Source organism: Eulemur rufifrons, chromosome 24 (assembly GCF_041146395.1).
Source record: "Eulemur rufifrons isolate Redbay chromosome 24, OSU_ERuf_1, whole genome shotgun sequence".
In the NCBI taxonomy this organism is placed as follows: Eukaryota; Metazoa; Chordata; class Mammalia; order Primates; family Lemuridae; genus Eulemur; species Eulemur rufifrons.
The window spans coordinates 2,931,357-2,957,091 of record NC_091006.1 but is presented as its reverse complement, the minus strand read 5'-3'; the positions used below and the strand labels follow the sequence as shown (position 1 = coordinate 2,957,091).

At 43.0% G+C, this 25,735-nt stretch overlaps 1 protein-coding gene across 1 annotated transcript in view; it reads right to left on the bottom strand.

Annotated features, from left to right (window-relative positions):
- The window catches only part of TDRD12 (tudor domain containing 12), a 64,164-nt gene extending 39,147 nt beyond the window's left edge, over nucleotides 1-25,017 (bottom strand). Inside the window, exons 1-10 of the mRNA XM_069458113.1 lie at nucleotides 24,975-25,017; nucleotides 21,456-21,614; nucleotides 16,712-16,848; nucleotides 14,950-15,069; nucleotides 12,119-12,174; nucleotides 10,752-10,837; nucleotides 6,831-7,020; nucleotides 6,054-6,146; nucleotides 1,194-1,291; nucleotides 225-301 (exon numbers count right to left, since the gene is read on the bottom strand). Of these exons, the coding sequence (XP_069314214.1) occupies nucleotides 225-301; nucleotides 1,194-1,291; nucleotides 6,054-6,146; nucleotides 6,831-7,020; nucleotides 10,752-10,837; nucleotides 12,119-12,174; nucleotides 14,950-15,069; nucleotides 16,712-16,848; nucleotides 21,456-21,614; nucleotides 24,975-24,998 (1,040 nt within the window). The 5' untranslated portion in view covers nucleotides 24,999-25,017. The remainder of the gene's footprint in view (nucleotides 1-224; nucleotides 302-1,193; nucleotides 1,292-6,053; nucleotides 6,147-6,830; nucleotides 7,021-10,751; nucleotides 10,838-12,118; nucleotides 12,175-14,949; nucleotides 15,070-16,711; nucleotides 16,849-21,455; nucleotides 21,615-24,974) is intronic.
- Between the last annotated feature and the right edge of the window lie 718 nt (nucleotides 25,018-25,735).

Genomic DNA, 25,735 nt, shown 5'->3' with positions numbered 1-25,735 from the left:
TCCAACACGGTAAAAGGAGACTCTAGAGCCTCTACCAGTTTTCAGTCAACCGTGCTAACCAACTGTCACAAATATTTTTCCTTTAAATCAATATATGTTTAATCAAAATTTCCTGGGCCACTCCTTTTTGGAAATGCAATACTTTGCTGTCATCACTCTTATAGAACACTGTATAACATTATACTTAAATCTCTAGTTGATTACAATGAATTTTCAAATACTACCTTGCTGCTGGTATATCTGGATCAGCATATATGGTTATACCTCTTTTTGTTGGCCAGTATGCCGAAGATTCAACACACTGTAAAAAAAAAAAAATTTTTTTTTTCAGAAAGATATATATTCTTTTGGAACCAAAATTCCATGACTTATTCTCATAAACAACAATTCCAGCCAGTTTTCACACACACACAGATATGGAAGAACAAAGAACTGGAAAGTTGGGCAATTATGCCATTGCTATAACCCCTCGATTGAAACGTCCAGATAGTAGGCAGCTGGCATGTCAGATATGTATGCATATGTTTATTTAGGGACAGAGTCTCACCCTGTCACCCAGGCCGCAGTGCAGTGGCACGATCATAGCTCACTGTAACCTCAAAGTCCTGGGCTCAAGTGATCCTCCTGCCTCAGCCTCCTGAGTAGCTGGGACTACAGGCATGCACCACCACACCTGGCTCATTTTTTAGTTTTCCGCAGAGACGGGGTCTCGCTCTATTGCCTAGGCTGGTCTTGAACTCCCAGCCTCCCAAAGTGCTAGATCACAGCCACCCACTGGGCCCTTCAGATAATCAGTATTTAAAATCTGTAATTACTTTCACACCTGTGTTGTCAAAGGGACTGAAAGGCAGGTTAGATTCGAACTTAACTATTAGAATGTCCCCAAATCCCAGATACACACACTCTTGTTAAAATGAGAATAAATATTCAATTTTGTAGGGAAGCCACTGGGCCAAGAACAAGAGCGTAGCACAAGATGAGCTGGAGGTATCTTGTTCTTTCAAAATAAGCAAACATGCATACTATATTTTTTCATGAAAAACTATAACAGCCAAGGATTTTTGAATAGAAAATATAGTTTCTATTCATTGTTCCCAATAGAATCTCATGGTTCCTAATGGCTTTCAAAAGAGAATGTTCTAAAATCAATATTATATAAACTTTATATTTAAGGAACATTTAAAATATATAACCTTATTTATATCTTTGAAAGAGCTGCAATGCTGTTTCTTTTCAGATTTATCTTTTGGTGAATCTCTCAATGAATCCACATGACATTTTATAGTTTTATCTGCAAAATAAAAATAGTGTAAAAAAAGCTTCCCTAAAAATAGTATTAACATAGAATATAGGACAAAAAGTAATAAAACATAAATACCATTATAAAATCTTAACACATAAAATTATTATGGAATAGAGTTTTGTATTAAACCTTGCTTGAGAGAATTAAATTTTAAAATCTTGTTTCAACCTTTATCGTAAAAAGATTTACAAGTTCTAACAATTCCCATACCAGATTGCTAAGAATGGAACCTAATTTATTTTCCCAACTTGGCAGAGTGTATTTCCTTAAGAGGGCCACGATAATGTCTCTCAGCATCACACCCTAAGCCCCAGTGAGAGGCGGGGTCTGCATTCCCTTCCTAGGAAGCTGGGTGGGCTCAGAACAGCATGGAAGTGATGCCACTCTCGACTTCCATGACGAGATCACAAAGGCGCCGTACTTGTGACTTGCTCTCCTGGATGCTCATTTTTGGAATCCAGCTACTGTGTTGTGAGGAAGTAGCCATACAGAAAGGTATTTCAGATGACACTTTGGCAATTCCTATAAACATTCACATACTTTACGATCCGACCATTTCACTCTTAAATAGTTCCACAAAAATAAATGAAAACATATGCCCACAAAGTCTTGCAAAAGAACGCTAATTGCAGCTTTATTTATAATAGTTACAACCTGAAAGCAACCCCACTGTTCATGAATACAAGAACGGATAAATAAACCACGATATATTCATACCATGGAACACTACTCAGCAAAAAAAAGGATGGAACTTCTAATCCATGCAACAAGGAGAAATCTGGCAGACACATTAAGACTGAGCAAAAAAAGCTCACAAACTTGAAAAACTAAGCTATAAGGATAGAAAGCATAGCAACAGCTGTCTTTGGAGGGGAGGGGGACCTAAACTTAATAGGGATTTAGGTGATATAGCTTTAAACTTTTGTTAAACTCATTAAACTGTATGTTTAAATTTGTGCATTTTACTCTCAGTAATTATGTACCAATAAAAATTTGTAAAATGAAAAACTTTTGAAATAAAATATCCAAGAAATAAAATAACGGACAGCATTTATGAAACAAAACAGGTGAACAGACAAACATAAAAAAGAGCCAATTAGAACTCTAAGCAATAAAAAGTCATCATCAAATTGAAAACTCAAAAGATGGACTAAATATTAGGCTAGAAGAGAAAAATGGTAAACTAAAAAATTAAGAAAATCTCTCAGAAATCAGTTCAGAGAAATAGAAGATAGAAAATACAAAAAAGAGGCTAAGAGAAATGAGTGACAGATGAGGAAACAGAGACCTGTGTCTGTCTGACAGATTCAGGAAGAGAAGAGGAAGAAAAAAGTCTTTAACGATGTTAACATCTAACACTCTTCAAAAACTCAAGTTAGACATGAATTCTGTAATTGAAAAATTCCAAGTGTCAACAGAATACATTTTGAACCATCTACTTGTAATCACACCATAAAGAAACTGCAGAAATAATAAAGATAAAAAGAAAATCTAAACAGTCAATTGACAAGACATACCACTTACTTACAAAGAAAGACCAACAGATTTATAAGAATATTGAGTACTACCTTCAATGCTCAAAGAAAATAGAACTAAGAACCTAAAATACTGCATCCCGCTTAACTACTCCTTTACTTTCACATACCCTACCTACAGGCCCCTACTAGAAGATCTGCTGAAGTATGGACTTGAGAAAGAAGAAAAATAAACCAGTAGTATGAGAATATTAATAATACAACCAACATTTACTTAGTGTTTATAATACATCAAGAACTAGTCCACTAAATGATTTACATGCATTAACTAATTCAGTGTTATGTGACAGGATTTTACTTTATTGAATTATGTTACTGAATTCTATATGGCTCCTATATGACACAATTATTTCCCACTTTCTCAGATAAGGAAAAGGAGGCTCAGAAAGGTGAGAGAACTTACCTATGTTTGCTCAGCTAATCAAGCACAGATCTGGGATTCAAACCCAAGCACAGTTCAGCTCCAAAGAACTTAAACAAAAACAGTTCAAAATGTGCATGTTCAACAAGTTAAAACCAAATTCTAGAAAACAGTGAGAACAAATATAGAAGACTTTTAGACTAGAAAAGGTAAGGTTCTTGATGTGAGAAGGCTAGGCAATGATTACCTTGAAACTTTGCTAGAAAGTATAAGTATATAAAAAAATTTAGGCCAAGAGAAATGAAATATATAAAAGAAAAATGGGAAAAAGTAAAAGAAAAAAAGGTCAAGTTAAGAAGAAGCAGAAAACAGAGGAAAAAAGCAAAGAAAAATCATGGTCAATTGAAAACACATAATGAGATGATCAAAATAAGTCCAAATATGTGTTTAATCACAACAAATGTATGATTTACTAAAAAATCGTTAAGTGGCATTCATATTAAGAGAAATACAAACGGACACTACTTTAGGATATTATTTCTCACTGTAGACTGAAAAAATTCAAAAACTTGAAACTCTCTGGCTGGTGAGGCTATGGGCAAACAGGCACAGTCTCCTAGACTCCTGGTGGACTCCAGGATGGCACGGTGCCTGCAGCACCCGGCAATATATAATAAATCATTCTTTGACCCAGAAATCCTCTTCCAGGACTCTACCTTGAAGATGCGTCTCCACAAATACAAAATAATATATACCTGAACAAATGGATACCCGCATGGAAAAAACAAAACAAAACCTTGACCCTTACCTCACATCATCAATTTGAAATGGATCATAGAACTAAACGTACACAGGGAAAACAAAGATTTTTTATAAAGGACACAAAATCATAAAGGAAAAAATATTGTTAAGTTGGAATGAATTAGTGTGAATTAGGGATAAGAGAACTAATCTGTCATAGAAGTTAAGACAATGTCTAAGATAGATAGGCCTAGTAATAGTAAAATGTACATAATTACTTCAAAATTTAGAGACAACTACCAAAATAAATAGCTTTAAAAAATGAGTTTACCTCTAGGGAACAGCCTGAGCTGAGAGGAGGCTGCACAAAGTTACTTCTCATTATAGTCTTTCTGTAATGTTTGATTATTTAATCAAATATTTAAGTATTACGTTTTGATTTTAAAAAATGTAAGTCTCTTTTGAATCTTGTATAAAAATAGAAGAAAAATATAAGGCAACTTCAAACAGAAGTACCAAAAATTAACTCAAATACAGTTGAAATAGCTTCACGCTATGATTAAAGGGAAATCTTTACTTGGGTAAGTAACATCTGATAATTGTTTTGCACATGACAATCCAGTCACACCTCACATCAGCTTTTTTGTTGTTCATCATAACCTTTTCCTTTTCAAACATATTCATAGTTCATTCCAGCACTGACTGCGGTTAGTGGGAAACAGTTACCACTCAGCGATCCAGGGCTACTTAAAATAATTATGACACATTCAGACAACGGAAAGCTGTGCAATGATTAACCACAGTGATGTAGACACCTGGTGTTTCTACTGCTGCAATGGAAAGGACAAGAGTACGAATGGAAATAATACGTCCACGTCGACAACAAGGGCTACCTGCAGCAGTAATTCTCACCTGGGACCCCCTACGGGAGGCATACCCACATCTGGGACAGTGGCCACATGTGCTGCGGGCTGCCACGAGCCAGACGCGGTGCCGAGCACACTCTGCACGCAGAGGGCCACCCACCCACTCCTGAAAGGGAGGGGCCAGCACCTCCCCATGTCCCAGAAGAGGAGGTGGGACCAACACCCTGACAGCCTCACATCGGAGACTATGTCCTTAATCAAATGCTATACTGGCTATATTTGACCTAGAAAGAAGTTCAGCCATACATTAGGTAAAAAACACTACAAAGAAATATGTATAATAGGTCCCCATTTCTGTGAGATAAAGCTTTTACACGTTTCCTCTGCAAAACTTTGGAAAGACTCTAAAATTGTAACAAGTAGGTAGGCAAGATGACATGTTTTTACAATTTTGAGTGTCTTTATCTATGATAAACCGCATTGCCAAAGTAATTAAAAATAATTTTAAGTGTAGGGAATATTTTAGTTGGCTGATGCTTTAGTTCAGTTGTGGTTCACCAGGGACGCACAAGAAATAGCACACCTGCGGGAACACAGGTAAGTCCTCACTAACATTGTCAGTGGTTCTTGGAAACCGTGACTCTAATCTCAACAATGTACAGCGTGTCCTCGAGTAACGTTTCGTTCAAGGTCATTTCACTACAAAGTCATTTCACTTACAGTCAGTTTCCAAGAACCCACCGATGACGTCAGGTGAGGACTTTCTGTTCGTACGTCCAGCGTAAGAGTGACGTGGTGGAGGAACTGCCACAGAGGCTGACAAATCCGACTTGTGTCCAGCAATTCCACTTCATTAACTGTCTTGAAGACATGGAATTAAAGACTAGCTATTTCTGCCCTCATAAGTGTGTCTTCCTTATTTTTATGCACCCTATTGCTTAAAAAAAAATCGATCATAAATACGTATGTATACACTGAGGACAAGTAGTAATTACTGGTCTGTGGCTGGGCTGGAACAAGTCAGTCCCACACGTGAGCCAGTGCCGGCTGTGTTCTTTACGTTATGTTAAAATCTCCAAGTGTAGGCTGCGGGGCAAATTATCTCTATCAGCAACTACATCCTAAATTGGTTATATTGAATTAAGAAAAAAGAGAATTACCATATCCTTTCTAAACAGCCTGTAAAATCTTTAGATATTTTATTCTTTTATGCTACCTATAAAATAAATCAAACAAGCAGAACTCACCCTGTATTGCAGTAGTTGGCCCCAGGTCACCAACACCACCCTTACACCACGTATGCTGGAGAGACTGTGCCAGAAAATTTAAGCCACGTGAATCTGACAAAGAGAATAAATTTCACAATTAAAGCATGAAATAAAACCCAAAATAAAAATGTGAATTCTTGGTATAACTTCTGCTTTTGCCATAAGATTACGGGAGACCTAACTAGGGGGACTAAAAACTGAGTTGTAGCGAGAAACGTTTCAAGTTGTTCCATGCATGGTCCACGACTAACTCTTCTCATATTTTTATGCTAAGAGTCGTTTGTAATACACAGTTCTTCTTCTTCTTTTTTTTTTTTTTTGGGAGACAGGGTCAGGCTGGTCTCGAACTCCTGAGCTCAAGCCATCCTCCCATCTTGGCCTCCCAGCGTCCTGGGATTACAGGCGTGAGCCACCGCGCCCACCCTGTAATAAACAGTTCTTTTTAAAGTGTCTGAAAATCTAAATATTTAAAACCCTGTCTTGTTAATATGTTTAAACTACAAATACCTGGACTTCTAAAAACAAAACTCAACATTAATAAGAAACTGAGGACAGTTTTTTCCTGGTCTCATAAAAACAAACTGTACCAGCGTTAGGACTGTAAAACCTGTCACAGGCTCATCAGGATTAAACTTTAAATATTAAACAGAGTCCGAGCCTCTGTCCCCATGTGGAGGAAAGTTTGTACACCTTATATCAATAAGATTATAAATAAAACAATTTAAAGGAAATAGATATTGGTGAGAATCCACTCACTTTCTATTCCTTGAAAATCTTTTCCTTGCAAAAACATTGGCCAAAGAGTAAGTGCTGGATTGAGTTTATTGGAGAAGGATGCTGACTTTATATTCAATCTTGGTTTCTCTAAATAATCAAGGCTTTTATTCTCTGTGGGTGATATATAACAAGCGAAGTTCTTTGCGACAAGATCATCATTAACGCAAACCTGTAAAAATTTAAACACTCCATGGATAATAAGACAAATACAGTCAAGTGACTGTCAAGAAAATATTTTAAAGTAACCTCAAATTTCAATCTTCAGAAAAATTATTTTATAGAACATAATTTATTTTCTCTTTCTTTTTCTTTCTTTTCTTTTTTCTTTTTAGAAGACAAGATCTCACTGTGTTGCCCAGGCTGGTCTCGAACTCCTGGGCTCAAGCGATCCTCCCACTTCGGCCTCCTGAGCAGCTGGGACACAGGCACACGGAACTACACTCGGCTTTTTTTTTTTTTTTTTTTTATAGAACATGATTTGATAGAAACAGATCTGACTTCTGCTCTGGCAGTGGTGAACTAAATACTTCTCACCAATCCTAATGAGAAAAACAGCAAGGATCTGCATTAAATATACAAAACCTCTTGAAGGCTCTGGAAAGCTAACACAACTGGCCAGGCAAAGATCCGGCAGGAGGACAAAGACGAAACACTAACCATAAAAGGAAAAACTGACAAATTAAATTTGCTCAAAATTTTAAATTTCTGCTTCTCAAAAGAGAATGAAGAGATGGGGCAAAAATATTTTAAAATCAAGTATCTGGATGGCCATGTATCCAGAATACATAAAGAACTCTTGAAACTCAATAAAAAGCAAACTCAATTAAAAAACGGACAAAAGATCTGAATGAATACTTTATCAAAGATATATGGTTTGCAAATAAGCATATAAAAGTATCATAAGTCATTAGGGAAATGCAAGTTTAAACCACAATGAATTGCCACTACACACCTATCAGAATGACCGTACAAGTGACACAGAGGACACCTGGAACTCTCATTGCTGATGGGAATGTAAAAATGGTCAAGCACTTTGAAAAACAATTTGGCAGTTCCTTAATACCTGCAATATCATCCAAAAGTTTAACTCCCAGGTATTTACCCAAGAGAAACGAAAGCACAGGTCCACAGGAGGACTTGTGTGAATATCTGCAATAGCCCTAAACTGGCCACTCGCTCAAACGTCCATCAACAAGAGAACAGATACCCTGCAGTACGTCCACACAACGGGAGAGTACCTGACAATAAAAGCAACGAACCACGCACACACGCAGCAATGTGGATGCGTCTCAAAATAATTCTGCTGAATGAAAGAAGCCAGGCAGAAAGAGAGGACACTCTGGGACCCGTCCCTGTGCACCCTCTGGGAGCTAGAAAAGGATTGTGGGCCCGATTTTCTTTCTCTGGCAGTTATGACCTCATGCACCCATCACAGGCTAAGCACGGACCTCCCTGCCTTCTGCACGTCACCACCTTGAAGTAAGAGCAAGTCATCATCAGCATGCAACATCCATGGTGAGAAAAAAGATCTACTTTTGAAAAGCAAGAAGAAAGCAAGACAACAGAGAATTTATTTTAAGAAGGATGTTTTACAAGACTGGTCCTACAGCCAACATTCTGGCTTTTTACCAAGTTGTAAAATAAGCAATGAAAAGTCATAGGGAAGACCAACCAAGATGTGGAGAACTCAAATGCAACATCAACAACAACAAATGAACCTATTACAAAAGAATAACCATCACGCTGAGAGGGTGGGAAAGAGAAAAACAAACCTAAGGAGCTTTGGAAAACACTATTTTGGCTGCATGATGCTAGGGCTAAAGACAAATTCCTTTTGCACAGGAATGCAGCTTAGCAATTCTGAAACTACCTTCTGTGAATAGTGGGATTAGTCAAATGAGTATCCTGTGGCTAAGGAGAGCAGGTTTCTCACTGTTGGAGAAAGGTGTTAAGAGTAGGGAGGAAAAAGGGTTAGAAAGAACCCTGTGGTGCTAGATCGAAATCAGAGTTATCAAAGCTCTTAATGTATGTACAGATGGATGCAGAAATAAATACAGATCGTGCGTGTGCATGAGTTAGTGTGTGTACATGTATTTCCAAACTCTTCTCTGAGCGGATCTACAATCAATGACTTCCCAGCAGCACCAAGCACACCTGGCGCCCTCATCTTCCCGTCCCCATCGCACTGTCACACAGAAGGACCAGGGCTTCTGGGAGAAGGGGCTGATCCCAGGGCTGGGTCTGGAACGTGACGAAATGATCCTGGAACATATTGTGGTGCCAGAAAGTAAGGAGTGTTCAAGCAACAATGGTGCGTGTTGAAAGAACACGAAAGCCCCTCTGAAGAAGCTTCTAATGGCCAAAATCCAAGGCAATCTGAGCAAGACAACAATGATAGTAATGGATGATAACCCCAAATTAAAATAAATATACAAAAGTCCATACTAATATAAATTGTCAACTAAATTAATAAATGGGCGAGGAGGGACAGTTGTTATAGAATTCCAATTAAAAGTGTAGAAAGATTGATGAACGAGGCAAACACCACAATAACAAGCTTTTACAGGCAAGAACCATTGATGGATATTTGCATAGTCCCAAAGTATCTCTCCATAAGATACTTATTAATGTCAACAGGAAAATAGTAACTCTGCACAGGAAACACCTGGCAAACACATTAGCCAGGTGATCACCATTAACATGACTGGTAATCAGAGTAACAGCATGACCCCTGCTGAGACGCACTAGGAAGGGCACAGTGTCACTCTGCGGCATTCTTGCCCAAAACGTACAGCTTCAATCTCATTATGAGAAAACATCAGGCAAACCCAAATTGAGTAACATCCTACAAAATAACTGGCCAGCGCCCTTCAAAGGGGTCAAGGTCACAAAAGGTGAGGAAAGACTGAGGAACTGTCACAGCCTAGAGGACATTAAGGGGACATGGCAAACAGTTGCAATGTGGGGTGTGGGATCAGATCCTAGATCAGGAAAAGTTAAGTTAGTGGGAAAACTGGCAACGTTCAAATCAGGTCTGCAAGGTCGAGCTCGATGGCTCACACCTGTAATCCCGGCACTGTGACAGGCCGACGTGGGAGGGTGGCTTGAGGCCAGGAGTTGGAGGCTGCAGTGAGCTATGATCACTCCACTGCACTCCAGCCTGGGCGACAGAGTAAGACCCTGTCTCTAAAAACAAACAAAAGCCAAACAAGGTCTGTAGATTTTTAATAGCATATTGTACAAGGTTAATTTTCTGGTTTTAATAACTGTACTACATGACGTTAGCATCGGGTGTTGGGTCAACCTGGGCAAATCTCTGCACTATTTTTGCAACTCTTCTGTAAGTCTGAAATTACTTCACAATACAATTTAAAAAAAATCTGTGGTTAAGGTGACAGCCCTAGAGCTGCACCCTGCGGCCCCCCTCTACCCTCGCGCCACCCTGCAGAAAGGGCAGCCAGCCAAAATGCCAGCGGCTGATGCCGGGGGTGAGCAGGCTGCTCACTCACGATGTTCGATTTCTTCCTGCTGATGTTACCTGAATTCCTTACAATGAACACATATACAAACGAGGAAATCTGGGGAGAAAAGGTAGTAAACTAACAACACAGCAGATGAATGTGTTTATAGAAATGATGTCCTTGTATAAAAAAAGTTCTATATTCATCACTGTAGAACAACTTCTTGCCCACTGCTAAATAAAACACTGAAGTCATTTTTTAAAGTAATCAAAAGAAGAAAGCACAGTCCTGGCCAACTTTTAACCTAAGGCAGACCTCAAAAGATTAAGATAATTTCTATGCTGTGTGAATTACAGTGTCTTCCTTAGCATTTATTCTTTATTAGAGTAAAACTTAAAATAATGATAAAATATTTTAAAAATGTAATTCTTTCACTCACTTTTTCATTTTTTATAGTTACATAAAGGTAAACCTCAAAAGTATCTTCTTCCACAGCACATAATTTGGCTTCCACCCGGGTAGTTGCTAAACAGTACAAATGAAAACACAAATCAGCTGATACTGCAAGTATACCTGAAAAAATTAGGACTATTTCCCCCAGTCAATCTCTGCTAACCCGTGAAGAGGACGCAGCACCACAGTGGCAGGCAGGACCTGGGGAGAGCTGCGAGGAAAGGGCCCTCCGGACGCGGCAACGGGTCACGTGTCCTCTGCCACCCGTGGGCACCTCCTCAAGTAAGCGTCCTGGTCCTTTCTTCTCTCCCGATGACTCCCAGGCCCAAATTTCCAGTCACAGTCTTGCATCTGAGAGTCGTTCTACCCCTTCCAACGCCCCCCAGGGCGGAGCACTCGGCTACTCTATCGGAGACTTCATAACCCAAACCGCAGCTCCCTCCGTGGGTACCTGTCGGGCACTATGCTAAGTCCTTCATAAACCTTATTCCATTTTTACCACACCCTCTGAGATAAGTACTGTCCTTGTCACTTCACAGGTGAGAAGACCAGGTTCTGAGAAGGTTAAGGAACTCGCCTGAGGCCGCACAGAAAGAGGTGTCTGCCTCCTGCAGACCCCGTGTCCTCTCCCAGCAACCCCCATGGCTCACAAGGAACAAAACTCCTAACCCAGCCACCTCCCACGTTCAAAGCTTCTGGCTTTTCCTTTACCCAGCCAATGGCCCGGCACAGGAGAGGGGCCAGAACCCGGCCAGGTACCACCCAGTGTGCCAGGCATTTCCCACCGACCAGCTCTCGGGAATAGCCCAAAGAGGCAGGCACAGGTATTTGACTCCTGACCGCCAGGGGCTGGGACAGATGCCACAAATGAGACTATGTTTTATGGTCACTGACATAAAACAAAGAGAGCACACTAAATAGGCAAAGACATTCTGTACTTCTTAAATCAGCAGTAACAATTATTACACAATAAGATCCGTTTACCATCCGTTGCTCACTAAAAGCCAGGGTTTTCATCAATTGCTGGTCCAATAAAACGCACATAAATTTATTTTGCAGTGCTGCAGCTTTCACGCAAACTAAGAGGCAGGCATCGCTGCGTAGGGGGTCCTCTACACAAACAGCCCCCTCCAATTTCAGCCGTCAACTACTGTGGCCCACGTTCACCCGCCAAGTTCGGCGGTGCGGTTACTGCGACACCCGGAGTGGAGGAAGCTCCAGGCAACGCAGGAAACCTGCATGAGGAGGGTCAGGCGGCCAAGCAGACATCTCGAATCCCCTCGCCAACAGGTTAGGCCACTCTGGGTGCCAGGTCAAGGCAGGCTGCGGCCATCAGGCGTGCACTGGCCTTACCTTTTAGAATGTTCTGAAAGTACTGGATAGCCGCGCTGTCCCACTTCTTGGCAGGTCTGGAACAGTGAACACGTGCAACTCCGTTAAACAAACGTCTGAGGCCAGTACAGGAAACTCACATCATTTTGTAAACCACACACTGGATGTTTCTCACATTTCGTACTGAACACGTGATGCAGATAACAAGGAGCTCAGCTCTGGGGTGAACATCCAGCTGCGTCCCGCACGGCACTGCTCCCGACACTGCCGGTGCCAGAGCAGACGCTTCCCTCTGAGAAGGACCCACGCCCACCACCTCCGCATCGTCTGTTGTGACACTGTCATCCCCTGTGACCTGTGACAAACCCATCCCCAACCAGAACACAAGCAGAGACTCTGTGCAGCGTCCGGCACAGACTGGCACAGAGGGCAGCTCAGGACGTGCTGGCTAACGCACCCTGAAGAAGCCGTCACGGGAAAGCCAGCCACCCCCGTCCCGCGGTACCCTCCCTCTGCCCGCTCTCCCACCCTCCCACCCTCTCCCACTCCACCGCTACCATCGTGCCCTTCCTACCCCTTCCCCGGGCTTTGGAAAGAAAACCATAGGAAAACCGTAGGGAACAAAAAACAGGAGAAACCAGGACTTGGAGGCAAGGAACAAAAATAAAATAAAAATTAACGTTAGAATGATAAATTTTATGTTTCTACTGGTTTTATTTATCAGAGATGCCACCACCGTCCTCTAAGGGTTGTTTTAAAGATCAAATGAGGTGACGGACATAAAACAGCCCAGTGCCTGATGTAATCATTATTCAAAAATCTTAGTTATTTTTTATTTTTACTAAGAAAGATCCTAAGCAATTGAAGAGAATTACAAAGGATTTCTAAAAGGAGGTAGTAAAATAAAGACAGTGGTTCTAAAACCTTACTACACACAAAAAATTTACCTAATACGCTTTCTTAAAAAAAAATATATAGTATAGTCCTAATAAGAAAACAGCACACAATCTAAGAGAAAACTCAACCTAGTACGTGAACAGGTAAATCAATCTCTCTCATCACACACACACACACACACACACACACAAACCATATGAAGAGATACCCAACTTTGCAAATCCAAAAAATACAAATTAAAACAAAATATCAGTTTCATCCAGCAATCAAAAAGTCTAACAATATTTAATATTGTGTGGGGGAAAAAAACAGTACTTTCTATACTCCAGAGTTGGCAGTATAAGTTGCTACAACCTTTTTGGAGGCAAATTTGATAAAAATTGTAATACACATCTTGAGAAAGATGCTACAGTGCAAGCACAAAGATATCACATGTCAAAGAAGGTGATCAAAACCCAGTAAGATGACATGTTCATGGCCCTTTGCCTACATTGGGGGTATCCTAGGGTGGGTGCGTTGAGGGTGGGGAAGGCCCCTGAAGACCCCTGCAGTGCTGGGAAGGGGGTCACGCAGGTACGAGTGAGGAAGACAGGAAAGGGACTGCTTCTGCAGGCGAACTGGGCTGTGCAGGCTGGCGCCCAAACCTCACCTGGAAAGTCAGCCGCTGGCTGCTCTGAAGAGGGACAGCAGAGGGGCAGGGGGTGCTGCGTGCCGGGGACCCCCACGCCCAGAGGCTCTCATGAATGGTGGTATGGGCTGACTGCAGGGCAGCCTGGTGGAGCCCCCTGGCCTCAGCAGAGACAAGCTGGCCCGTTACCACTTCAGTGCAGATTCCAAGGCCAGCCACAAGAGTGACGCATTCGCCACCTCAAGGGAACTGCAGGTGATGGGGGCTGGGGGACAGTGGAGAATGGGAAAGTCTCCAAAGAGCCCACAGAAGCATCCACGAGAGAGGCAGCTTCCAAGTTCAGAGAGCACCTGCAACATCAACAGGACGTGCAAATGCCGTCAGAACTGGGCTGCTCCCTGTGGCTTTTCTTTCCATAATGCCAGTCGCGGAGAGTGACGAGAGGAGGAGCACCGGTGGGAGGATGGGACTGCCCCACAGACCACAGGAGACAGAACTCAAGCCACTCGGCAGTGCTCGTCCAAGACAGCAGAGATTGCACCCATATCCCACAGGGTCCTGCCCAGTGCACGGATCCCTCCTGTACAAGCATCAGCAATGGGGCAAATACTAGGAAAAAGGAGCAAAGATGGGGGGGCAGCGTATATGTCTCCACATCTGTTTCATACAGGTTTATCTACGTTCTAGTGGGAATGTATGGTGCAAATGGTTGAGAAACAACCTAGCTGTCTATCAAGAGGGGAATGGTTACATACAACATGTCAATTATATCCACCCATGAAAAGGCTAAAGGTAGGAAGGAGAGGTACAAGTATCAGCAAAGAGCTTCAACAGACATTGTTAAGTTAATTTTGCAAGAAAAATAGCATGTTCTAATTTTCATTGAAAGTTCCATGCACATATGTGTGCATAAAAGCACTGACAAAAGTCTGGGAGTTCAGAGCCTGAAGAGACCAGAGGCCTCCCAGGAGGGAGGATGTGGGCCCAGGGCAGAATGCAAGGAACTTTTTCTTTAAGTGCTCCATGAGCCTGTGTTTTATGAATGTGCTCTTTACAGTTAACTTGCTACTTTTTACAGGTTTTTAAAAAAAGGCAAATGCACAGAGCCCAGGCCCTGCTCCAAATGCCCCAACCACAGTCCCTGGGGTGGGGGCTGCCGGGGGAACCCTGCTGCCTCACAAGGCTTGACAGACACTGAGAGGCCACATCCCAAAGAACCAAGAGACCTCCTGCTTGGCACTTGCACAGAGGAATTGATTTCATAACATCATACACTTGATCTAAGGCTTGTACTAATGACTCAAACTACTTAAGAAGCTGTACTTACGCAATTTCAGCACTGTCTTCGCAGAAGTCAATGTGTAAAGTGACAGGTTTTGTGCAGTAGAGGCTGAATTTTTTTGCTCTGTAGGGAAGCTGCATAAAAGACTCTATTGCAACTCGGATGCTTCAAAGTGAAAGAGAAACAGTTCCATTACAGAGAAAAATTATACACAGCATACTCCTTTAAAGTACACCTATATAGCCAACATACTTAATGTAAAACAAAACACACAAAAAACAATTGTGTTTCTAACATGGCCACCAACAGTGCTTTATTTGGCCAATGACGCAAAAAACTGTTTCTTGGGCGTTGAGCAAAATCTTACTCCTTTTACACATAAAGCACAGTTATATATACGGTACATAAACAGACACGACATCTGTGGCATTAAAATTTCATGGCACAGGGCAGGAGTTTAGGGGAAAAAGTCTAATAAGGTTCTGTGGGTTGAAAACTACTAGGCAATAATGAACTAACCTGGATGCAAATTCTACTCAAGATTTTTAAATATCAATTTTCAATACTGACCACCTGAAAATGTCTGTAAATGAACAGATGTTTTAACAGTATTTGCCAACTTTTCACCAAAGAGCTGAAGGAAAAAGATTTGACAGTAAGAAGTTCAACATTTTTATTTCCATCCTTCTTCCGGCAAAGAACAGGTCATCACTTCAACACACTCTTTCAGCGGGAGCTGGTTCTCCTCCCGGGGCCCAGCGTGCCCAGCACCGGCAGCCTGGCCGGCTTTTGCTCAGAGAGGCCAGAAGAGGGTGGCAGCACTAACTGCCCCTCGAGGCCTCCTTGTGCTCTGTGTAGTCATACGATTCTCTTGCCCCAAACAAATACAGCACCAAATGCAAAAAGAAAATCTCCTCAAACAGATAAGCACAATAGTTATTTTCATAGCAATTATGGTTATATTATACAAAGGTGCACAATCACGAGTCAGAAGGACGTCTACTTTTCCCTTAAGTATCTGCAAATTTCCAATAAGCCCCTCTGCCATGAAATTCTTCTATCCAAGAGATACCTATTATTGCAACTGAAATCTATTTGGTATTGCTCTTCCTTCCGTGAAGGAACAGTCCTCACACTTATTTATTAAACTGACATCCTCTTACTCTGGGACAGGAAACTATGAAAAAATTATCACAAAATGCCAAGACTGGCTTGTTGGTAGTGTTTTCTAATGAACTATGACGTGTGGTCCCAGAATCACCGAAGGCCGGACAGTCACCATCCAGCTACCAGCTCATTCTGTCTCCCCACGTCATGCGATGGCCACACCCTCACTGTGCAAAGCAGGACAAGCAGGAACACATACTTGAGTGTATGCTCTGCTCTCTGCAACGCGAGGTTGTCATCGCAACCTCCCCCTTCGGTGGGGACAAGAAGAGTTTCTCCACCTTCTGGTGTGTCCTTGCAGCCCCGCCCTCCTGAAGCAGCCACTGCATCCAGACCAGGAGAGCAGCTGGCAAAGAGCCCCCAGACAGAGCGAACAGCCTGAACACGCCCCACCCTCCCCAGGAAGGCGGAGGAGCGTCAGAGCCACCTGAGTTTTCGTTCTGATCACCTGCTCTTGCAGTCAGTGCACGCGGAATTGGAACCTCCAAGTCTTCTCTTCTTGAAGCTAAAAAAAAGCCACTTCCATTTTTTTCCTCAAAGGGTAATGACCTTTACTCACTTACTTTAAAAACTGACATTCTCCTTTAAAACTGGCATTTGTCTCCATTAAGACTGTAAGGCAAAATAAATACATACGTACTTTTTAGACTTCACTGGAATGTACTTAGCAAAGTCCACAAGGAAACATTCTGCCAGGTAGTGGTCTGCTGAGGACATGATTGATTTAATAATGGCCCTGCACCAGCACTTTAGCTCCTGACAATAAACCACACAAACCTACAAAATAAAAAGGAAGCGTTTTTAAGTTCCGTGTTAAAATCTCTAGTCATACAATGAGAATTAAAAGATACTCTCGGCCGGGCGCGGTGGCTCACGCCTGTAATCCTAGCACTCTGGGAGGCCGAGGTGGGCGGATCGTTCGAGCTCAGGAGTTCGAGACCAGCCTGAGCAAGAGCGAGACCCCATCTCTACTAAAAATAGAAAGAAATTATATAGACAGCTAAATATATATATAGAAAAAATTAGCCGGGCATGGTGGCGCATGTCTGTAGTCCCAGCTACTCGGGAGGCTGAGGCAGTAGGATTGCTTGAGCCCAGGAGTTTGAGGTTGCTGTGAGCTAGGCTGACGCCACGGCACTCACTCTAGCCTGGGCAACAGAGTAAGACTCTGTCTCAAAAAAAAAAAAAAAAAAAAAGATACTCTCAAAATCATCTCAGCCTACATTTACCTTACAACAGAGAAAAGAGATGCCAGGAGGCTGGACCTGGCCAGGTCAACACCATCTGCCGGTAAAGGCACCTCAGAAGAAAACAGGCCACCTGGATTCTAGTTCACTGTTTTTCTTACTTCTATCATTTTGGCTCCTTAACTAAGGATGATTTTTAGATCAAAATAAGCTTTACCGTCTTAAATCAGCAAACGGTGCTTGCAAATGATTATCACGTACCAGACCAACAGGAAACTGCAACCCGAGGCTCACCCTCCCCATTCCCTTCCCCCAGCTGCTGTCGTCCTCTAACACGGCTCACTGCCCGCCGTAATGGGACGCTGGATCACGACTCGAACTCTTGTCTGCTTGGTACACTGCCCAGTATAGACTAAGGTTTCCAAAACTACCTGTTGCATGGTTGAATAAACACACATGGTCCCTGACTTACAATGGTTTGACTTAGAATTTTCAACCTTATGACGGTGTGAAACTGTTGCAATTTCAACACAGCGTGCAGTATTCAATAAATTACACAGACATTCCACACTTTATTGTAAAACAGGCTTTTGTGTTAGATGATTTTGCCCAACCATAGGCTAATGGAAATGTTCTGAGCACGTTTAAGGTAGGCTAGGCTAAACCATGACGTTCGGTGGCTTAGGTGTACTAAGCGCATTTTGACTTCACGATATTTTCAGTCCATGATGGGTTGGTTGGTCAGGACATAACCCCACCGTAAGTCAAGGAGCATCTGTAAATGCCTGTAGTCCCTTTTCAGGGGAACCACCCTGTCGAAGTGCCAGCCCTTGGCATCCTGACCATACTACAGCCAACTCGACTGGCAATCCACAGACAGGTAAACCGTGTGCTAACCACGGGCTTACAGAGTGGCCCAGCAAGGAGAGCTGTGCCCACACAGGGAAGAAGTGGGCCTGTGCAGACTGCTGTCCTCAGGAATTTAAGTTGACAAATATAATGCAGCCACACGGCAACGGACAGGGTTCCTGAGAACCTTGCTCAATTCAAAACCTCAATAATTTAAGAAAAATCCTGACAAAGGATGGGGGACATTTCTATTTAATGCTAAAGTCAAAGCAACTTGTAGGAATGGTATGAACAGTTAATAATTCACACAGCCAGTCAGACTTTGAAATTGTGTTCTATCAGGGCTTCCACTAGCCAAAACTGGAATAATTTAAGCATCAGGAACAACAATGATTACAAATGATAAATATATCAAAAACCATGAGATAAAAATAGTGCAGGCATACCTAGTAGATATTATGGTTCAGTTGCAAACCACCACAGTACAGCAAATATTGTAATAGAATCACGAATTTTTTGGTTTCCCAGTGCATATAAGAGTTATGTTTATACCGCAGTCTATTAAGTGTGTAATGCATAGTCTATTAAGTATGCATTATGCCTAAAAAATGTATGTACCTTACTTTAAAAATAACTTATTGCTAAAAAATGCTAACAATCATCTGAGCCTTCACCGAGCCACAGTCTTTTTGCTGGAGGGTCTTGCCTGGATGTCGACAGCTGCTGATTGATCAGAGTGGAGGCTGCTGAAGGCTGCGGTCTCTGTGGCAATTTCTTAAAATAAGACAACAATGAAGTTTGTGGCATCTATTGACTCTTCCTTTCACGAAAGATTTCTCTGTAGCATGTGAAGCTGTTTGATAGCATTTTGCCCACAGAACTTCTTTCAAAATTGGAGTGAATCTTCTTAAACTGTTTACTGCCACTACTTTGTCAAGTAAGTTTACGGAATATTCTCAATACTCTGTTGTCACTTCAACCATGTTCACATCTTCACCAGGAGTAGATTCCATCTCAAGAAATCACTTTGCTCATTCATAACAAGCAACACTTCATCCATTCAAGTTTTATCATGAGATCGAAGCAATTCAGTAGCAACTTCAGGCTCCACTTCTAACTCTGGTTCTCTGGTTATTTCCACCACATCCGCAGTTACTTCATCTACTGAAGTCTTGAACCACTATGCGTGAGGGCTGGAATCGACCTCTTCCAAATGCCTATTAAAGTCGTTATTTTGACCTCGTCCCATGAATCATGAATGTTTTTAATGGCATCTAGAATGGTGAATCCTTTCCGAAAGTTTTTCAATTGACATTGCCCAGTTCCATCAGAGCAATCAATATCTGTAGCAGCTATTGCCTTACAGAATAAAGTTTCTTAAAAAGTAAGACTTAGCCAGGCTCCCAGCTATTCAGGAGGCTGAGGTGGGAGAACTGCCTGAGCCCAGGACTTCAAGGCCAGCCTAAGCAACACAGAGAGATCACTCATCTCAAAAAAATAAATAAGTAAGACTTGAAAGTGATATTACTCTTTGATCCCTGGGCTACAGAATGGATGCTGTTAGCAGACATGAAAACAACATTAATCGTCTTATATATCTCCATCAGAGCTCTTGGGTGACCAGGTGCATTGTCAATAAGCAGTAATATTTTGAAAGGGATCGTTTTTTCACAGCAGTAGATCCGAACAGTGGGCTTAAAATATTCAGTAAACCGTGCTGTATATAAACAGATGTACTGTCACCCAGGCTTTCTTGTTGCATTTATAGAGCACAAGCAGAGTAGATTTAACATAATTCTTCAGGGCCCTCAGATTTTTGGAATGGTAAATGAGCACTGGCTTTAACTTAAAGTCACCAGCTACATCAGGCCCTAGCAAGAGAGTCAGCCGTCCTTTGAAGCCAGGCATTGTCTTCTTTTCTCTAGCTATGAAAGGCCTAGAAGGCTGTTTTGTCTACAGAAAAAATCTGTTGTTCAGTGTAGCCACCTTCATCAATGATCCTCGCTAGATCTTCTTGCTGCAGCTTCTACATCAGCACTTCACCCTGAACTTTTATATTACGGAGACGGCCTCTTTCTTTCCACCTCTGCGAGCTTCAGACTTTTCTGCTGCAGCTTCCTCATCCCCCTCGGCCTTCACAGAAGCCAACAGAGTTAGGGCCTTGCTCTGGATTAGGCTCTGGCTTAAGTGAATATTGTAGCTGGTTTGATCTTCTATCTAGACCCCTAAAACTTTCTCTGTATCAGCAATAAGGCTGTTTTATGTTTTTATTTGTGTGTTCACTGGAGTAACATTTTAAATTTCCTGCAAGAACTTTTCCTTTGTATTCACAACTTGGCTAACTGTTTGGCACAGTGGCCTAGCATCTCAGCCTTTTGACACGCCTTCTCTCTAAACTTAATCATTTCCAGCTTTTGATTTAAAGTGGCAGATGTGTGACTCTTCCTTTCACTTGAACACTTAGAAGCCATTTTACGGTTATTAACTGGCCTGATTTCAACTGGGTAATATTATCTCCCAATTCAATGCAATATGAAGCACACCTATTCTCGAAAAACAAAAGTGACCCTAAATCTATCCACAACTTTATATTTAACTATCGGTCCACAGAAAATACAAAGGGTTGAGAAAAAGTTAAACCACCACCACAAGGAAGCAACTGCTATCTAAAACATAAAATATTTTTGAAGGATAACTGACCTGGTTTCATTTCTTCAATAAGTCAATGGTATTGAAAAATGGTGCAAAAATAATAAATTATGTTATTAATGATTTTGGGGTGGGGGAAGGAATTCAAACTGTTTCTACTTTTTCTCATAAAGAGTTTATAAATCTTTTCCCATCACATTATTGCAAAAATTCAAATTCTTCTGAAACGTGGCTGACCCATAGAGAGACTCAGACGAAGGGCAACGAGAGTGGAGGCTGCAAGAAAGCAAGAAGGGGCCGTGACGTGGAGGGAAGGAAATAAAGACGCGTGAGTTGGCCGACGTCACGAGCAACTCAAAGGGAGGCATCAACCCTAGAATGAGGACGTCACGCCCTCTTTGCTGAGGTCCCCACACCTGTGTTGGATCTAGAATAATCCCCCGGTCGGTAGCCCCAGGAGGATGGCTCTAAAGCCTGGGTTTAGATTTCCATCTCCCAGTGCCCCATATGAACCTCACACAACCACCAGCCCTTTCCATGGCTGGCCTGAATCCTGTGAAACCTAAAGAACCTAACACAAGGCAGTGAGTACAGGAAACTAAAATACTCTAAAAGCTTTAATCATCTTAGTTGCCAAAATATTTTACATTTTAAGTGGTGTTTCAAGACACAGTGATTAAAGCACACTCAGATACATACCTGCCCTTCTTCCAACATTAACGGTTTTATTTCTATATCTTGACACATGCTGTTATAGAAGTCGTTCATGGAACTATTTAGTTTTTGATAGTCAACATCGTGATCTAAAAGGGGACTAGAGCCTTTTATAATAACCCAGAAGCAACCTGGATCGTCAATCTGTAAAATTAAAAAAAAAACAAACAAAACAACGCATGATTTAAAAGTAGAACCAAAAAAATAAACTTTAGAATCACAATCACTGTTTTTAATTTAAGTGATCTAACAAATTCTTCAAAAGTACCTTTGTCTTAAATGGTCACACCAAAGATAAAAAAATAAAGATAAATTAAAACATGTAACCAATAATATGTAAGTAATTCTCAGTTAAATGTTGTGACTCAAAAAGCAAATAGATGGGAGGGTGGGGGGGCAAGGGCAATATAAGTAACCTAAACTTTTGTAGCACCACAATATGGTGAAATAAGAATTTAAAAAAATACGCAAATAGATGACCTTGATTTCCTATATTTTGAAAATATCCATAATGATATACAAAAGCAAGGCTCAGAACAATGTTTTCAATATTCTGTTTTTTGTAAGAAACAGAAAGAAATGTGAATATATGCACATTCTGCTCATATTAAAACAAGAAATGATGGCAGATGACCAAAACAAACACAGTTATGACCTACAGGGGAATGAAAGAATGGACAAGGGACAAGGATAAAAGTCAGACTTCCCTGAATGTCCCTTGTTATGTGTTATTACAAACCACGATTTTCATTGTTAAAGATACAAATATAAAATGAAAAGTTAAATTTGAGTTGAAAATATCAACAAGAACACACGTTTTCTCAAACGTATTTCTTCACTCTGCCTACTGAAAGCACCTAGAAGCAATGACATCCCAAGATTCTGGATCCTAAATACCAGGAGGCAGGAATACAGGTGTTCACATTAGTATTATTTCTACTTTTCTGAATGTTTGAACATTTTTATAACAAATAATTGTAAAAAAGAAAGGCGGGGCCGGGCGCGGTGGCTCACGCCTGTAACCCTAGCACTCTGGGAGGCCCAGACGGGTGGATCATTTGAGCTCAGGAGTTCGAGACCAGCCTGAGCAAGAGCGAGACCCCCGTCTCTACTAAAAAAAAAAAAAAGAAAGAAATTATATGGACAACTAAAATATATACAGAAAAAAAAATTAGCCAGGCATGGTGGCGCATGCCTGTAGTCCCAGACACTCGGGAGGCTGAGGCAGAAGGATTGCTTGAGCCCAGGGGTTTGAGGTTGCTGTGAGCTAGGCTGATGCCACGGCACTCTAGCCTGGGAAACAGAGTGAAACTCTGTCTAAAAAAAAAAAAAAAAGAAAGGCAGTCATTCTGAGTCTGGTAATAGCAAATAGCAGAATAGTTGATATGTCACCTGCCGGTAATAATTATAAACCCTGGAAAAAATACTATGGAACCATACGCTTAAAAATGAGGCTGGGCACACTTTGAGAGGCCAAGGTAGGAGGATCACTTGAGGCCAGGAGTTTGAGACCCTGTCTCAAAAAAATGAAACAAAATGGGTGCTAACATTTATGTTATATGTATTTTACCACAATAAAAAATAAATATATATTAGAACTAAGTGACTTTACAAGGCTACAGGCTACAAGGTCATAAAAAATTCAATTGTACTACTCTATTATACTCCATCAAGGGAAATTGGAAATTTAAATCTAAAAAACAGTACCATTTGCCACAGCACCAAAAACCAGGAATTACTTAGGTATAACACAAACCTAAAAATATGTGCAAAATTCCTATGCTGAAAGGTACAAAACACTGATTTAAAGAAATCAAAGATGACCCCCAAATAAATGTAGATATACTGCATTCCTAGATTAAGATGTTGATTTTCTCTGACCTGATCTATAAATACAACTCCATTTCAGCTGGTTATTTTGTAGACATCAACAAGCTAATTACAAAATTCTTATTAGAAAAGCTAGAGAACTAGAATAGCCAAAATAATTCTGAAAATGAGGAACAGTTGGGAGACTCACACTTTCTGTCTCCTAGCCTTAACTCTAAAGCTACAGTGATCATGACCGTGTGCTGCTGGAGAAGGCACAGACACATCAATCAATACTACAGGAATAGACTCACACCGACAAGGTCAATTGATTTTCCACAAAGGCAATTCAATGGAGAAAGGACAGTCTTTTCAACACATCATGCTGGAACAACTAGATAACCTCGTGCAAAACAATGAACCTCCATTCATTCCTTGTACCACATACAGAAACTCAGATCATATCTCTAAATGTAAATTATAATTTCTAAAAGAATATATGGGGGAAATCTTTAGGACTGTAAGTCAGGCAAAGATTTCTCAGCTATTTAAGGCTAAATAATATTCCATCGTATATACACATACCACATTTTGTTTATTCCGTCACCTGTCTATGGATATTTGGGGGCAAAAACATTTAATCCTTGTAAAAGTTACATTAATATGGAGGACTGCAGCTGGTACCTGTACCATACTTGGAGAAATGCTCCTATAAGGGATAGAAAATTTGCTCAGAGGGTGAGCTGAGTGAGCGCCAGAAGTGGGGGGCCAATGAAAGGGTTTCTGGGCCCAGCTGAGAACTCAGGGCTCCCAAGCCGCAGCCAGTGAGTCCCGCTCCTCCCGCGGCAGTTCTGCCCCAGTGGATGGGCACGTGTGGAGCAGCCCTGCCTTTTAACAAGAGAAATCACATTAGCATGTTTAGCACCGACGGACAACATCTGAGCGGTAAAGAGGAGCTTGCCCGTTGGGTCTGAAACCCCGAAAGTCTCAGGGCAAGTCCTCTGGAAGCGCCAGCTGCCTCGAACGTGTGTGAATCTTTGTTCGGATAAATTGCAGAAGACATAAAATAGCAGCGGGAAAATTGGTGGTTGTAAAAATCCTACCATTTGCTACATCTCTCTCCTCCGACCACCGAAGAACGACTTCCAAAGTGATTTACAGTTCCTTTTTCCAAACACCGAGACCCTCCCCTCTGCTCCGGTTTGTAAAACGCCTTCCTGCGGTAACAGGGCCCCAGTCCCCCGCATCGCCAGGGAGCACGCACGACTCGGGGACGGTCAGGCAGCGCGCCCGCCCAGGGCCAGCCTCGTCAGGTCAGGCCCCTGCGGGTCCAGCCACCCGCACCCGCACGCAAAGTCGGGGGACCAGGAGCCCCGCGGTGAGGGGCGCAGGAGAGACAGAGAGCCGGGGGCGGGTGGGGGTCCGGGCCAGGCCGAGGAACCGCGGCCCGTCGGGGACAGGGCAGTGCAGGGCGATGGGCTCCAGGCCGCCTCCCGCGCCGAGGCAGCCGCAGCTCCACCTGAATTTCACGGAAACCACCAATTTATTACGCTGAGTGCGTCCCAAGTAGCGCCAGCGACACACTTCAGGGAACTTTCTTGCTGCTTTTGTGAAACGCAGGCTCTGGCGTCTTGTGCGGCCCCCACCCCAGGTCGGACCCGCGTCCCCGGCGCGGACCGCGCGGCGCCCGCCCACCTTCAGCACCAGGACCTCGAGCATCTTCGCGACGCCGGGGGGCGTGCACAGCCGGCCGACCCCGCACCGCTCAGCGCCGCGGTCTTCCGCCACGGGGGCTCAGGCTCTGCGCCCCTGGTCGCCACGCGGGCCCCAGTCCCCGCCCGCAGGCCCGGCCCGCCACGCCTGAGGCGACGCGCCCGGTCCTCTCGCTCGAGGCCGCTGCGGGCGCCCGCCCGCCGGACCTCGGGCCTCCCGCACCGCGGCCCCGCCCGCGCCCGCGCAGCCTCGAGGCGTTCGGAGACCACGTGGGGCGCCCAACGGCCGGCCGGGACAACCGCCGGCCCGCACAGCGCCGCGCCGCGGCGGGGAGGCACGGGCCCCGCGGGGTCCAGGGCGTCGCGCGCTTCCCCCTGGCACGCACGACCTCCGACGGCCGGGACCCGCCCGGCCCCGCCTCACCCGTCCCGAGGGACCTCGGGGCTTGCGGACCGGCCTCCGGCCCTGGACCGCTGTGGGCCGGAAGCCTCGTGGTGAGGAGGAGCGCGGGTCGGCCCCCGCCCCCCGCGTCTGCGTGGACTCCGGGCGACATTCCTACCTGACCTGCGACTCCCGCAAAGTGTCCAGCTTTCTCCCCAGCTGGCCTTCCGCTCCAGGGCTTCCCAAGTCTCTGTCACCAACATCCTTGTCACCGCCAAAGGTCGCCAACAGCGGCCTCGTGGGCGGGGTTCCGCCCGGACGTGTGGTTTGTTGTTGAGTTAGTGTTGAGTTAGTACAGGGAT